Source organism: Mustelus asterias, chromosome 6 (assembly GCF_964213995.1).
Source record: "Mustelus asterias chromosome 6, sMusAst1.hap1.1, whole genome shotgun sequence".
NCBI lineage: Eukaryota > Metazoa > Chordata > Chondrichthyes > Carcharhiniformes > Triakidae > Mustelus > Mustelus asterias.
In genome coordinates this window covers 39,362,182-39,378,253 of record NC_135806.1, presented here as the reverse complement: position 1 = coordinate 39,378,253, position 16,072 = coordinate 39,362,182, and the positions used below count along the sequence as shown (strand labels likewise).

The 16,072-nt window shown below is 46.0% G+C and overlaps 1 protein-coding gene across 2 annotated transcripts in view; it reads left to right on the top strand.

The window, feature by feature from the left end:
* LOC144494816 (serine protease inhibitor Kazal-type 1-like) overlaps positions 1 to 9,200 on the top strand; it is a 433,046-nt gene extending 423,846 nt beyond the window's left edge. For both annotated transcript variants that reach the window (XR_013498152.1, XM_078214198.1), the window contains 2 exons: positions 429 to 541; positions 7,789 to 9,200. Coding sequence is in view for 1 of the 2 variants with exons in the window: in XM_078214198.1 (XP_078070324.1) it covers positions 429 to 541; positions 7,789 to 7,855 (180 nt within the window). In the remaining variant the exon portion in view is untranslated. The remainder of the gene's footprint in view (positions 1 to 428; positions 542 to 7,788) is intronic.
* The last annotated feature ends 6,872 nt before the right edge of the window (positions 9,201 to 16,072 follow it).

Genomic DNA, 16,072 nt, shown 5'->3' with positions numbered 1-16,072 from the left:
GTGCGGGTTAGGTTGACTGGCCATGCAAAAATTGCCCCTTAGTGTCCTGAGATGTGTAGGTTAGAGGGATTAGCGGGTAAAAAGGGATATGGGGGTAGGGCCTGGGTGGGGTTGTGGTCGGTGCAGACTCGATGGGCCGAATGGCTTCTTCCTGCACTGTAGGGATTCTATGATTCTATGAACAGTAAGAAACATTCAGAAACAGAACTGCATGTGCTGTTAAAGCGATGGATGCCTTTAATCTTCTGTTACTCCCTCTGGTGGTGCATGCATCTTAAGCCAATACCTCTGTTTCACTCTCCATTCTGGACTGCTTGTTATTCACATTTCACTATCAATTCTAGAACACCTGTGCTTCCCGTCCTTTTCAGAACAATGTTGATGTGAAAGTATTCAATAGTCACCAATAACTCTGTTTGATGTTACAGCCGCATTGTACAACCAGCCACATTGGAGGAAGGTGCACCCAAAACTACCTTCCAGTCTGTGGAACTGACGGCATTACGTATAGCAATGAATGCACACTGTGTGCAAAACGATGGTACGGCCACATTCTTACTGCCCTACTCGAACAAAATAGACACTTGCTGCCCTCGAATGACTGGGGTTTTACAAAATGGGATCATTCTTAACGGTACAAACAAATCTGGGCATAAACTATGAAATGAATTACCTCTGGTGATATTTATTTCATTGGGTAACCTGATTATTCCAAGCAATTACAATCAATGCCTTTCAATGTGTGGGTTTCCTCCGGGTGCTCCGGTTTCCTCCCACAGTCCCAAAGACATGCTGGTGAGGTGCATTGGCCATGCTAAATTCCCCCTCAGTGTACCCGAACAGGCGCCAGAGTGTGGCGGCTTGGGGATTTTCACAGTAACTTCATTGCACTGTTAATATAAGCCTACCTATGACACTAATAAATAAACTTTAAAACTTTAAACAATGACTTTGGATTCAGCAGCTGTGTAGGTTGGTTGTGTCTTGTACAAGAGGTCAGTCCTAAATAAAACCAAAGATCATTTTTTTAAATGACAGCATAGTTCAGTAGGCAGAAATCTTGCCTCTAAATCGGAAAGTAGTGGGTTCAAAGACCTACTCAATTATATAATCTACTCTGACACTTCATTGTTGTGATGGTGGAAGCTAACATCGGAACCTACAGCAGGATCATTAAAGGTAGGCTGGGATTCTCCCAAAACAATTCTACGTCACCAACATGTGGGAAAATGGGAGTAAATCCCGCTGCTTTTTTAGTGTGATTTCCAGAATGAATCTTCCACACTCTGAGCATCACAGAGTGTCCGAGCAGAATTCACTCTGGAAATCAGGGGGCGGGGCCTATTCCCACTGAGAGGCCGGCAGCATAGCAGTAAGTGGGCCATTGTGCATGCGCCGATCTGTCAGCTTGGAGATCGGCGCATCTGCAGTGGCCCCGAATAGCTGGCCTCCCAATTGCTGGCCAGCCCTGCGACTCCCTATTTCTGGCATTCTGAACCCCCCACCCCACAATCACTGGCCTCCCAGACCTTCCTGGGCCAGCCCGTATGTCCCCCCCACCCTCAGCCAGCCCCAATCCCCCCCGACAATCCTGAGCTCCCCTGCGGACAGTCCCGCCCTCCCCCCCGCCCCGATCACGTCCTCCCTCTCTCTGCCACTGATCCTCTTGCAGAGTAGCAGAGGGGGCCTCCCACCGATCGCCCCAATAGGCCCCACCCAAATCGGCCCCATCCCCTTGGCACTGCCCCGTGCACGGTGGGCAGTGCCAAGATGCCCTCCTGGGCAGTGTTGGTTTACACTTGGACAGTGTCAGGGAGCCAAGCTGGCACTCCCCAAGGGGCAACCCCCTTACCCATGACCCCCTCGGGGAGACCTCAATTACCTCTCTTCCCTCCAGTGGGATCGGGCTGCCTGTTCCACATTAGTGGGGAGCAGGAATGAACCCTGCTGGAGTGAACCACTCCTGGCGGGAGGAGAGATGCTAGTGGGCCCAGAGAACTCAGTGCCAGGCCTACTAATTGAATGCAAATGGGGATTTCCATATTGTAATCAGCTCCGTGTTGAGTTCCAGTGCAGAGCTGATTACGCTGGAAATCTTGGTCTTGGAGACTCACGGAAGCCATGACGCCCAGTGGGAAGCTCACAAAACAGCCCCCGTTGATAGTGCAGCAGGCTGGGAGAATCGCCCCTGCAATCTCCTTTTTCCTAATTATTCCAGGAACTTTAGAGTTTAACAAGTCATGTTTTGATAAATGCCCATCTACCGGATTGTCTTTGTAGTTCAAAGGCTTTCCTTACAGCGAGTGCTGAAAGGAAAGTGCCAACAACTTGCATTTATGTAGCTTGTTAAACACAGTAACGTGTTCCAAAGTGCTTCAGAGAAGCATTAATAGGCCTGATTTTAACACCAAACAACACATGGAGATAGCAAGACAGGTGATTAAAAACTTGTTCAAACAGCTAGATATTGAGGAACATCTTAAAGGAGGAGAGAGATGGGAGAGAGACCGAGAGTTTAGGGAGGGAATTCCAAAGATTGGGATCTAGACAGTTGAATGCACAGCCACCAATGATGGAGGAAAGAATCCCAGAAACAGATACAGGGATCATTTGAGGTTAATGGTGGAATGTCACAAAAGTCCATGCTGAGGTGTCAATTATTTACAATCTATATTAATAACTTGGATGAAGAGATCAACTGTATCATAGCCAAATTTGCTGATGATACAGAGATAGGTATCATAGAATCATAGAAACCCTACAGTGCAGAAAGAGGCCATCTGGCCCATCGAATCTGCACCAACCACAATCCCACCCAAGCCCTACCCCCATATCCCCACACATTTTACCTGCTAATCCTTCTAACCTACGCATCTCAGGACACTAAGGGGCAATTTTAGAAACATAGAAACATAGAAACCCTACAGTGCAGAAAGAGGCCATTTGGCCCATCGAGTCTGCACCGACCACAATCCCACCCAGGCCCTACCCCCTTATCCCTACATATTTACCTGCTAATCCCTCTAACCTACGCATCTAAGGACACTAAAGGGCAATTTTAGCATGGCCAATCAACCTAACCCGCACATCTTTGGACTGTGGGAGGAAACCGGAGCACCTGGAGGAAACCCACGCAGACAGGAGGAGAATGTGCAAACTCCACACAGAAGTGACCCAAGCCGGGAATCGAACCTAGGTCCCTGGAGCTGTGAAGCAGCAGTGCTAACCACTGTGCTACCGTGCCGCCCTTAGTATGGCCAATCAACCTAACCCGCACATCTTTGGACTGTGGGAGGAAACCGGAGTATCCAGAGGAAACCCATGCAGACACGAGGAGAATGTGCAAATTATTCACAGACAGTAACCCAAGCCGGGAATCGAACTCAGGTTCCTGGAGCTGTGAAGCAGCAGTGCTAACCACTGTGCTACTGTGCCGCCCAGGTAGGAAAGTAAATTATGAGGAGGGTATAAAGCAGAATATTTTTTAAACAGAGAGAAACCATACTATGCTGCAATACAAAGGGTGTCCCTGCACATACATTACAAAAACTGTACAGCAAGCAATTAAGAGGAAAAATTGAATATTAGTCTCATTGCAACGGGGAATGAAATATAAAAATAGGGAAGTATAGGGCACTCGTGAGGCCGCAACTGGACTATCGTGCAAAGTTTTGGTCTCCTTGTTTAAGAAGGGATATATTTGCATTAGAAGCAGTTCAACGAAGATTCAATTGGCTGATCCTCTGGATGAAGGATTGTCTTATGAGGAAGGGCTGCACAGGTTGGGCCTATATTCATTGGAGTTTGGAAGAAAGAGAGTTGATCTGATTGAAACATATAGGATTCTGAGAGGACTCAACTGGGTGAATGCTGAGAAGACATTTCCCCTTGTGGGAGAGTCTAGAACAAGGCATGGTGACACAATGGTGAGCACTGCTGCCTCACAGTGCCAGGGACCCGAGTTCAATTCTGGCTTTGGGCCACTGTCTGTGTGGAGTTTGCACAATTCTCCCCATGTCTGCGTGGGTTTCCTCTGGGTGCTCCGATTTCCTCCCACATTCCAAAATGTGCGGGTTAGGTTGATTGGCCATGCTAAAATTGCCCCTTAGTGTTAGGGGGATGTCAGGGGATTAGTAGGATAAATATGTGGGGTTATGGGGATAGGGCCTGGGTGGGATTGCTGTCGGTGCAGGCTCGATGGACAGAATGGCCTCCTTCTGCACTGTAGGGTTCTATGATTCTATGAAAGGACACAGTTTAAAAATAAGGGCTGGTATTCTCCCAAAAAAATTCGAAGTGTCGAATCCGTGTAAAAATTGGAGTAAATCCCACGGCATTCTCAAAATGAATCTCCCATGTTCTGTGCAGTGCAGAGTGCACTCACGAGAATTACGCTACAAAGCTCGGGGTGAGGCCTATTCTCGTTGGAGAGGCCGGCAGCATAGCGCTGAGTGGGCCAATGCACAGAATATCTTAGCCTGGCCCTCCTCCCTGCTCTATCCCTGTATCCCCACACATTAACCTCGGCTAATCCATCTAACCTACACATCTCTGGAGTGTGGGAGAAAACCGGAGCACCCGGAGGAAACCCACACAAACACAGGGTGAACATGCAAACCCCTCACAGTCACCCGAGGCTGGAACTGTACCCTGGTCCCTGGCGCTGTGTGGCAGCAGTGCTAACCACTGTGCCACCGTGCCGCCTGGTCAGAGAGAGGAATGAATATCCAGGGTGTTGAATTGTTGATAGAAGCTGAAGACAGTGATTTCAGTCTCAGATATTTAATTGAAGAAGATTTCTGCTCATAAAACACTGGATGTCAGCCGAGCACTGAACATATCAGAGGCCGCGTTGGGGGTTGAGTGTTTGAGAAAGGTAGCGGTGAGATAGTGCTGGGTGTAGTCTGGGTGTTGAGTTTGACCTGGTTTCAGATGATGTTGCCAAGAAGCAGCGTGTAGGTAAGAAATAGAAGAGAGTTCAGCTCCTTAGGGATCTACAAAGGGAAGAGTGAGGAAGAGGGAGGGAAAACCATTGCAGCAGATTCTGTGGCTACAACTTGATAAGAGTAGAACCAGGTGAGAGCTGTCCCATCCAGTTGGACAAGAAAGGAGAGGTGATGGGTGGATGAAGGTGGTGCGGTAAACCAGATGAAAGGCTGCAGACAGCTGGAAAAAGATGAGGAGGGATAGTTACTACGGTCACAGAGCGTGCCATCTGTGATTTTGATAACGACCAGTGCCAGAGGTGGAAACCTGATTTCAAATATCCAAATATGGAGCTACGGGAAAGCTGGGACAGATGTAAGAGGTGACAACATATACAAGGGAATTGGAAAGGAAAAGCCATTGGGGATTCTATTTTACAGGGGCAGAGGAGCCAAGAATATTTTTATTTATGTTGACAGTATCGAGGAGAGGGAATTATTTACATCTAGCATGGGGGGCAGAATGGGAGCTGAGTGGTCAGCAGCTAGTGGGGAAAAGAAGCTACTTTAATGTAAAGTAGTCCTTTGTTGAGGAAAATTAGGAATTTTTATTTGCATGGCACTTCTAACTTTAACATAATCATAAAATCCCTATAGTGTAAAAGGAGGCCATTTTTATTAATGACTTAGAGGAGGGGGCTGAAGGGTGGATCAGTAAATTTGCTGATGACACCAAGATTGGTGGAGTAGTGGATGAGGTGGAGGGCTGTTGTAGGCTGCAAAGAGACATAGATAGGATGCAAAGCTGGGCTGAAAAATGGCAAATGGAGTTTAACCCTGATAAATGTGAGGTGATTCATTTTGGTAGGACTAATTTAAATGTGGATTACAGGGTCAAAGGTAGGGTTCTGAAGACTGTGGAGGAACAGAGAGATCTTGGGGTCCATATCCACAGATCTCAAAAGGTTGCCACTCAAGTGGATAGAGCTGTGAAGAAGGCCTATAGTGTGTTAGCTTTTATTAACAGGGGGTTGGAGCTTAAGAGCCGTGGGGTTATGCTGCAACTGTACAGGACCTTGGTGAGACCACATTTGGAATATTGTGTGCAGTTCTGGTCACCTCACTATAAGAAGGATGTGGAAGCGCTGGAAAGAGTGCAGAGGAGATTTACCAGGATGCTGCCTGGTTTGGAGGGTAAGTCTTATGAGGAAAGGTTGAGGGAGATAGGGCTGTTCTCTCTGGAGCGGAGGAGGCTGAGGGGATACTTAATAGAGGTTTATAAAATGATGAAGGGGATAGATAGAGTGAACGTTCAAAGACTATTTCCTCGGGTGGGTGGAGCTATTACAAGGGGGCATAACTATAGGGTTCGTGGTGGGAGATACAGGAAGGATATCAGAGGTAGGTTCTTTACGCAGAGAGTGGTTGGGGTGTGGAATGGACTGCCTGCAGTGATAGTGGAGTCAGACACTTTAGGAACATTTAAGCGGTTATTGGATAGGCACATGGAGCACACCAGGATGATAGGGAGTGGGATAGCTTGATCTTGGTTTCAGATAAAGCTCGGCACAACATCGTGGGCCGAAGGGCCTGTTCTGTGCTGTACTGTTCTATGTTCTATGTTCTATTTGGCCCATTGTGTCCGCACCAACCACAATCCTACCCAGGCTCTATCGCCCAAACTCAACCCCCCGTATTCACCCTGCTAATCCCCCTACCACCGAGGAACAATTTTGCATGGCCAATCCACCTACCTGCACATCTTTGGAGTGTGCGAGGAAACTGGAATACCCGGAGGAAAACACACACAGACACGGGGAGAATGTGCAAACTCCACACAGTCACCCAAGGCCAGAATCGAGCCTGCGTCCCTGGCACTGTGAGGCAGCAGTGCTAACCACTGTGTCACCATGCCTCCCCAGAGCAGTTGAAGCCAAAACCTGTATGCTTTCAGGAAGGAGTTAGATATATCTCTTGGACAAAGGTGATCAAGGGATATGGGCAGGGGGGGGGGGGTGTGCGGGCAGGGAATGCTGGAATATGCTATTGAATTGGATGATTCGCCATGATCATAATGAATGGGTGAGGAGGTTAAAAGGGACGAATGGCCTACTCCTACTTATATTTCTGTGCATTCATTACATTTCCCTGCAGTTCCCTGGGGAGCCAGAAGCATCGCCCAGACGGGAATTGAACCCTGGACCCTCAGGTTAAAAATCTGATGCTTTACTGACAGCTACCCAGGCCCAGCTAATGAAGGTTTTTCATAACCAATGGGTTATTTTAGATGTGTTGTCCTTGCTGTTATGTCAGCAAACTCAACAACCAAATAATATACAAGTTCCCCCAAACACCTCATTAAAAAACTGTTCTTGGGATGTGGGCGGGGCTACATTTATTGTCCGTTCCATCTTGCCCGGAGAAGGTTGTGGTGATGGATCCCTTCCTTCAGTGATTCTTTACACCTGGCTGTATACACAGTTTTACACATTACCTACAGCACAGAAAAGGCCCTTCATGTCTACAGGTCAATGCTGATGTTTCTGCTTGACACGAGCCTCCTCACAATGTACCTCACCTCGCACCACCAACATAGGATGGCATGAAAAATGAAGGAAATTGGGCAGGATGTAAAGTAGCATCCTGTACATACAACCCTTTATCTGTCCCAGTAATAAAGGTTAAAATAACCCCCACTGCGTTTGGTGGCCATTAGAGCACAGTAAAATAAGTGAGAGCTGCAGGAGTGCCCTGCAACCTAGCAGCAAGGCTGTACTACAGGTAGATTCAACAACATTGTACACTGGCAATAACTCCCTCCATTCTAGACTGTGATTTTGCTGATGCTCTGCTGCTATTCCAGGCAAACCGGGATGAATATCCGGATCCAACAGAACGGAGAATGCGGGAGTAACAATAAAGGCAAATGAAGGCTTTCATCAAACCAGGATTTCTGCGATTCAGATTGACTTTGTTCTTTAAGAATCATTCAGCCTTTTGTGTGCAATTAATTAATTAATCCATTTTAAAATTGAGAAACAACAAACCATTTACAAACTGTCTTTAAAGAATTTTGGTTTAGTCACCAATAAGTCAGTTCTTTGACGAAATTACAATCTCAACATTGCTTATTGGAATTCCCTGTTTAAACAGTAACCTATTGTTGTGGGGTAAATCGAGATGGTCAGTACTGTCATAACTATAGACAATACAAAGCTCACAAGGCAGATACCTCTGTATAAAGACGTAACATTTATTCAAACCAAAAACACAACAAGCTGATGCTTGGAGATCACCAAAAGGGTTAAGTAGCTCTGAAATAGAGCAACAGAGGCTCTCTGATGAATCTGATATATACAATCAAAAACAGATCAATTATAGTTTTTCTTATCAATTATTCCTGCCTTAGATTAGTTTAAAATCAAATCATCTTCATCATATACAAATCAATAATAATAATTGTCATGTACTCCAGTCAATCGGCATTTACCATCCATAGAATCATAGAATTCCTACAGTGCAGAAAGAGGCCATTTGGTCCATCAAGTCTTCACCGACAACAATCCCACCCATGTCCTATCCCCGTAACCCCATGTATTTACCCCGCGAATCCCTCTAACCTACACATCCCAGGACACTAAGGGGCAATTTAGCATGGCCAATCAACCTAACCCGCACATCCAGAACTGGCTTGCCTGCAGAAGGCAGAGAGTGGTTGTAGATGGGTCTTTTTCTGAATGGAGGTCGGTCACCAGTGGAGTGCCCCAGGGATCTGTTCTGGGACCCTTGCTGTTTGTCATTTTCATAAATGACCTGGATGAGGAAGTGGAGGGATGGGTTGGTAAGTTAGCCGATGCCACGAAGGTTGGTGGTGTTGTGGATAGGTTGGAGGGATGTCAGAAGCTGCAGCGTGACATAGATAGGATGCAAGACTGGGTGGAGAAGTGGCAGATGGACTTCAACCCCCGGATAAATGTGCAGTGGTCCATTTTGGCAGGTCAAATGGGATGAAGGAGTATAATATCAAGGGTAAGACTCTTAGCAGTGTAGAGAATCAGAAGGACCTTGGGGTCTGGGTCCATAGGACTCTTAAATCGGCCTCGCAGGTAGAGGAGGTGGTTAAGAAGACGTATGGTGTGCTGGCCTTCATCAATCGAGGGATTGAGTTTAGGAGTCAGGAGATAATGATGCAGCTTTATAAGACCCTCGTCAGACCCCACTTGGAGTACTGTTCTGGTCGCCTCATTACAGGAGGGATGTGGAAATGATTGAAAGGGTGCAGAAAAGATTTACAAGGATGTTGCCTGGATTGGTTGGCATGCCTTATGAGGATAGGTTGAGGGAGCTCGGTCTTTTCTCCTTGGAGAGACAAAGGATGAGAGGTGTACAAGATGTTGAGAGGTATAGATCGGGTGGATTCTCGGAGGCTTTTTCCCAGGGCTGAAATGGCTGCTACGAGAGGACACAGGTTTAAGGTACTGGGGAGTAGGTACAGAGGAGATGTCAGGGGTAAGTTTTTCACTCAGAGGGTGGTGGGTGAGTGGAATCTGCTGCCATCAGTGACGGTGGAGGCAAACTCGATAGGGTCTTTTCAGAGACTTCTGGATGAGTACATGGGACTTAATAGGATTGAGGGTTATAGGTAAGCCTATATATAAGCCTAGGTAGGTAGAGGCATGACCGGCGCAACTTGTGGGGCGAAGGGCCTGTTTGTGCTGTATTTTTTCTATGTTCTATGTTCAATCTTTGGATTGTGGGAGGAAGCCGGAGCACCTGGAGGAAACCCACGCAGACACGGGGAGAATGTGTAAACTCCACACAGACAGTGACCCAAGCCAGGAATCAAACCCAGGTCCCTGGCACTGTGAGGCAGCAGTGTTAACCAATGTGCCACCATGCTGTCCACCATGCATTATGGTATTCTATTTGTCCATTAAATCCAGACGCTACCACCTATTCTGGCTAGGACTAACTTTCCATTGCTAAGTTACCTTGAATGCCTTCTGGAAAGGTCAGAGTGAATGTTCTCATGGGTTCATTTTTAGGTCACTGTTAAATTAGACAGCCATGCATTCCCACGTCTGGGTGCATTACCAGCTGATCTGAACAATGAAAAGCCAATTCATAAATGTTTCACTTTCTGTCCTTGTTTAAGACCCTATCTGATATCAGTCTGCTTACTCTAAGGTTTTTCAAAGACGCTAATAAGCCCTTCACCTAAATCATCATGCCTTGCAGTAACTTGCCTTGACTAACTTTGTTTATAATTCATATAATACTTAAAATGCATTCAAAATATCTGTATATATGTTTTAAACAATAGTCACTTGTTTAAATCTCTTTACTGCATTTCATATGTGTGTAAACTATTCTCTTGTTGGCTTATAGTCTTGCTTTATGAATCATTTAACTCTTTGCTGCTAGCCCTGTCAGTACCTTAATGTCTACTGTCTAAAAATCTTATTGACTGGTTAGTAATTTCCCACTTTACCCATTGAAGGACCATAGGATCAAAATGAAACTCACAATTCGCAAGGATACATTGATTGTCCTAGTATCATCAACAAAACCCCATTTAAATCTGCCCCTGTTTCTTTAAAGGAGCAGAACTAATGAAAGCATTAAACAATAAAGTCAGTGAAACAAAAGGAAACTTATAAAGCTGAATAATCATTTTCCTGGTGTTGGTGAAACACACAAATCCTTGTAGAGTCCAGCAGGTAGATTGGGCTGTATTTGTCTATGTTTATTTTTAAATATGTAGACAAAATTAGCCTGTTGCTCCATTGGACCATTGGTCTCCCAAATTAGTCTATTGGTATCTCCCAGTGTCTAATGGCTCTCAGGTAAAGCTTCACAAATCTCCCTACTGATTTCTCTCTACACCCTCAGGTGGTTCGATATATTTCTCTTAAGTGTTATGATCCTAGTGGATGTTAAGGCTGGATCCAGTCAGGTCCCGGAGCGGTACCAGAGCTTGGTTGACAGATCCTCGGGGGCAATCCTATCTTCTCACCCCATCGGTCGATGGATGGGACGAGCTGGTAAGATCACCGGAGAGCCGAGAAATTGGGTCTGCGCCCCATTTCTCACCTTTTGTGACCTGACCAGTACCGGATACCTGCGAGATCAGCCTCATGCCTGAAAAGGAGGTGAGGCTGATTATAATATTTAAATTCAATGTAAAATGGAACTTAAATATTACAAGTGGACCTGGGATATAATTGTCCAGATTCACTTCCGAGGATTACGTATGGTCCCCATCAATGGGGACCTGTCATGAAGGCTCCCCCAGGAGGTCAGGGGCAGGGCGTGCTCTTTGGGCAGTGCCAGCCTGGTACCTGCAGTGCCCACCAGGCACCAGGGGAGTGCCAATGGGGGAGTGGGGCCTGAGGGGGTGGGGCCTAAGGAAAAGTGGGTGCAGGGATGCTGCGCACTCTGCAAGCGGGGTCGGGTGGGAGGGAATGCAGTGCACTCTGCAACTGGCATCGGGGGGGGGGAAACGCTGCACACTCTGCAACCGGCGATCTGCCGAACCGTGCGCCGTGCATGGGGGGAGTGATCCACTGTGGAGGCCAATGATTGCTGAGGGGAGACAGTGACAGATCTCTCTGTTTTGTGCTGCTGCACAGTACAGAGAGATCTGCACATGTGCAATGGCGCTCTCTGCTGTAATCAGCTGGGTTTCTGTGAGCTTAGACCCTGCCCTCTCCCCTGCTGGTGGGAAACAGATCTTGCTTCATCTTTTCCTCAGAGTGTGGTAAGATTGGATTTTTAACTCGCCCAAAGAATCAGCACGATTCTCTCCCGTTTTCACACTTGTTTGGCACTTTAAATCTTTTTGGTAAGATCGCCCCTTACATTTTGTTTAGCAACGTGGATGAACCAGAGCCACAGGGCTGCTGGTGAACTTTCAATAAAATAAAGTATTTATTAAACAAAAAAAGAACAGATATCAATCCTCAATCTATGATAATAGATTATCTCCAGTCACATGAGTCCTAATTGTGAGTAGCAAGTTCTTGTGTACTTTTTGATAATTCAATACATCACATCAATCGGGTCCCACTTATCAGTTACCATCTTATTAGTTACATCCTCAAAAACTCTGAATAGCCCTGTCAACCACAATTCCTTTCCATAAAGCTGTGTTGACTCTGCTTCATCATATGATTTTCTAAGCCCCCTGTTACCACGTCTCTAATTGATTTGAGCATTTTGCCGACTACTGATATTAAACCAACAAGACTACGGTCCCTGAACTGCTCGCTTCCTCCTTGCTTAAATGGAAGGGTTAAGGTCTCGACCTAGTCCTAGAGCTCCTGCGAGAGATTCAATTAAAAACTAAGGATCTAAGTGAGAAAGATAACCCATCCACTGAGGGGTTCAATGCCTCAGCACTCCAGAGGTCAATGCCTACATCTCAGGGAGAAGGTGTAGCGTGAAGGATCAACATCCAAAACATCCATGATGCTGATGTGATAATGATGTCAGATCCAACCGACTCAAGAACAGCTTCTTCAGACTTTTGAATGGACCTTCCTCGTATTAAGGTGATCTTTCTCCACACCCTAGCTATGACTGTAACACTACATTCTGCACGCTCTCCTTTCCTTCTCTATGAACGGTGTGTTTTGTCTGTATAGTGCGCAAGAAACAATACTTTTCACTGTATAACAATACATGTGACAAGAATAAATCAAATCATATCAAAAGAAAGATCATATGACTGAGAAGTAAGCGATCTGGAAGGAGGAGAGGCTCCAACCTCGTGTAGAAATCCAAATGTGTGAATAGTTACTGTAATTAAAGCGTAATGATTTTCAGAATCTACAGATTGGTGTAGCATACTTTGGCAGAATAGACAATCCCTAAAACCGTGTCTAAATCACTATCATACGACAAAACAGAAGGAGATTGACTCAATCAGGCCAATTGTTAAGTTAAGGGGCGTAATTCAGTGTAAGCTACATAGAAAAAAGATTATCAGTGATTTCCCTTTCTAGAATGAAGCAACCTCCACCTAAACTGAGAGCTATATTATTGAAATATTTCCATATTGTGCTTTGGACAATGTGTTATTTTATACTGTCAATCTAAGGTAAAATAATGGCAGCAACATAGTGTATCCATCTGTGAGTTAATGGGAACAGGGAACGGGCTGCTTTGATCCAAACAAAGGTAATCATGTGGTACATCACTTGCTGAGACTCCTGACCTCTGGTATTTAAAGGTAAGGGCGATGGGCAGGGTTCAGCGCTTCACCCAAAGCTGATGTCCGAGGATGTTGCTCATTGCTTCTTTCAGCTTCGGAGGGGATGCGGTGAGGCAAATGGCACAATTTTCCTGGCCTGCTGCACATCGGGCCGGGAGACGTCAACGGGAGGGTTGAAGCAGGAGCCAGTCACGACTTTCCCAAGTCATTTTTTATGGCATCATCAGCCTCGTGTGGGGGAACAGCGCAAGGCTGATTAGAATATTGAAATTTCCATCTCATTAGCAAACCCAGGACGGTATCATCTGGTTTCGCTAATGTTTCTGCCTCTGCTCGGAGAGGATCCCACCAGCTGCTCCACATCAACAGGGACCAGGCGTGATCACCTTGCTGGTGGGGGACAGAGGCCATAGAGGCCCCTCCGGGAGGTCAGGGGCAGGGGAGGTGTCCCTTGGGCAGTGCCAGACTGGTACCCTGTCACTGCCCACTGGCAACCCAGCCAAGGAGGTGATGCCTTCTGGGGCGGGACCTTCTGGGGTGGGGCCAGATTGGGAGTCGGCTGATCAGTGGTGTTGGGGGGGGGGGTGATCCGCTGTGCACTCTGCAGCAGCAATCAGTGGGAGAGGGAGGTGGGCGATTGGGGCTAGCCATGGGGGCGGAGTCAGGCTGGCCATCGAGAGGGGCAATTGGGGCTGGCCAGGTGAGTGTGGAGGGGAGAATCGGGGATGCCATCGGGGTGTTGATGCCTCTTGGGGAGGATTAGCCTCCACCCTCCCCGCCACCTTACCAGCAGTAATTGGGATTTTGTTATGGCATCAAGGACCATTCTTACATCAATGCCACCTTTTGTGTTTTGCCCATTTTTGAAATGGTCTTCAGCAGGGAGCGGGGTTCTCAGCCAGGAGTTCAAGCCCCCAATGGGAGTTGGTGAGCATATTTCAAAGGGTCCACCAGAAATACACTTTGCCATGCCTGCTCACTGCCACAGCAACTCATCTGCCACAAAAATTCAACTATTCACCCAATCTTGCTTCGTCTCATTCCAGCCATCTTCTCCATGGCCTTCCTGTGTGTGTGTAATAGTAAATGCAACAAAAGCAATGTTGCTGATGTATTGCCCACTTTGAAACCTCACCGCACCATGTGGTTAGCAATGCTGAAAGCAGACAACAACCTTTGAAGGGGAAGGTAAGGCAGGTTCAGAAGGTTTGAGTGAAACAGTTCAACATTAGCCTTGAGGTCACGATAAAAGGATGGTGACCTGTATCTGGTTAATTGGTCCACAGGAAATTAGCTCATGTTCATGCCATGGAATGAGAAAGGATTTGGGGCAATGGTGGACATCAGCTAAGAGGGCTGCCCTGCTCAATTCACGAAGCAATGTCTAATCAGTGATATTCAGAGTAAGTCACATGTTTAAACTAACAAGAGTGACCCATTCCTAAAGCATGAGACTCACTCTGCCTCACTGTGTCATCATTTCATAGCTTTATCCTTCTGCCACAGTGTAGATATTGATTGTTCAATGTTCACCTGGGAAATTCCCATTCTGACCTTGCTTGGGGAAGGGAGGGATTATTGTGCTGCTCAGATTCCATGTACAAGCAGATATGTACAATTGCCACAATTGCTGGAAATGTGAAATGAAGAACATTCAGTAAGTGAAGAGGAAAATGGAGTTAAAAGGCTGGATTTTACTACCCCCTACTGATGGGCACATATATCCAGTGGGCACCTTACCTGCTGCCCATCTATTCATCCCAGCTCATCTGCAATTAAGCACACAACGGGGGAGGTGATGGGCAGCCAGCCCGCCTTTGGGCCAATTGAGGGCATGGTCTTCCCCTCCTTTACCCAAGGAGGTTTATTGGGATTGATAAAGGCCTTTGTCTGTGTAGAATTAAGCACCCCTAGCTGGAGAGTTTTAGTCGTACTCCAACAAGACCTTACCTTTCAGCAAGACTCCTCACCCTCCCAGAGAGAGTCACTTTACCAGTCCAGAAACCAGAAACTTAATGCAATGGGCTTGTCAGACCAACCTCTTGATAATCTATGCAGAAGGCTCATCATTAACCAGGAAGATTGTCTCCTGACTCTCAGGAAGTACATTTTTTAATGAAATATTCTTTCAAACTTGTTGTTTTTTTCAAGCTTAACTGCTTTGCCACAACCTCCATGGAAGGTCATGAATTGTCACCTTGCTGTTGTTCTGCCAGCATTGCAGCTTTGAATGCTTTGTCTCTGCTATGGAGCTGTTTACATTCCCATCTTTATTAACTCATATAGTCACGGAACACAATCCAGACTTTTGTGCAGCATCAAGGGAGTGCTGCAGTGTGGAAGGCCTTGTCTTTCAGGGTAGTTCAGGCAGATGTTAAGGAACTCCCGGTGCTATTTAAAGTCAAACTCAAAGTTCTCCCAGTTCCCTGGCCAACATCTCATCAAGAACAGATTGACTGGTTTTCCAGCTCATTTGTGATTGCTGTGCACAAGTGGGTTGTTATCTTTGACGAAATAACAAACACTGTGGCTCATTGTATAAGAAATGTTTCAGAACTTCCTGGAAGATGCGATAAGACACAATGTAAATAGTGCAAAAGAAGCAAATCTGCTCCTTTTCTTCTTGAAGAATCATAGACACGTTTGAAGCAACTTTTCTGGATGTTTTAATTTGAAAAAAAAGCAATCAGTACATACGCAGAGACTACCATTTCAAGCAGAAAAGCTATTAAACAATGAATGGCCCAAGCATGTATATATATTTAAAAATTTTGCAAAACTTCTTTTAACTGAAGATCAAAGGAATTTTCATAGAACTTATCAAATTTGCAAATTATTTTTAACTGAACAACTTCATTGTTAACAGCAGCAACAGTCGAGTATTGTCATTAATATTATGTTCAAGAGTAAATGCCTGTTACTGGCACTGATC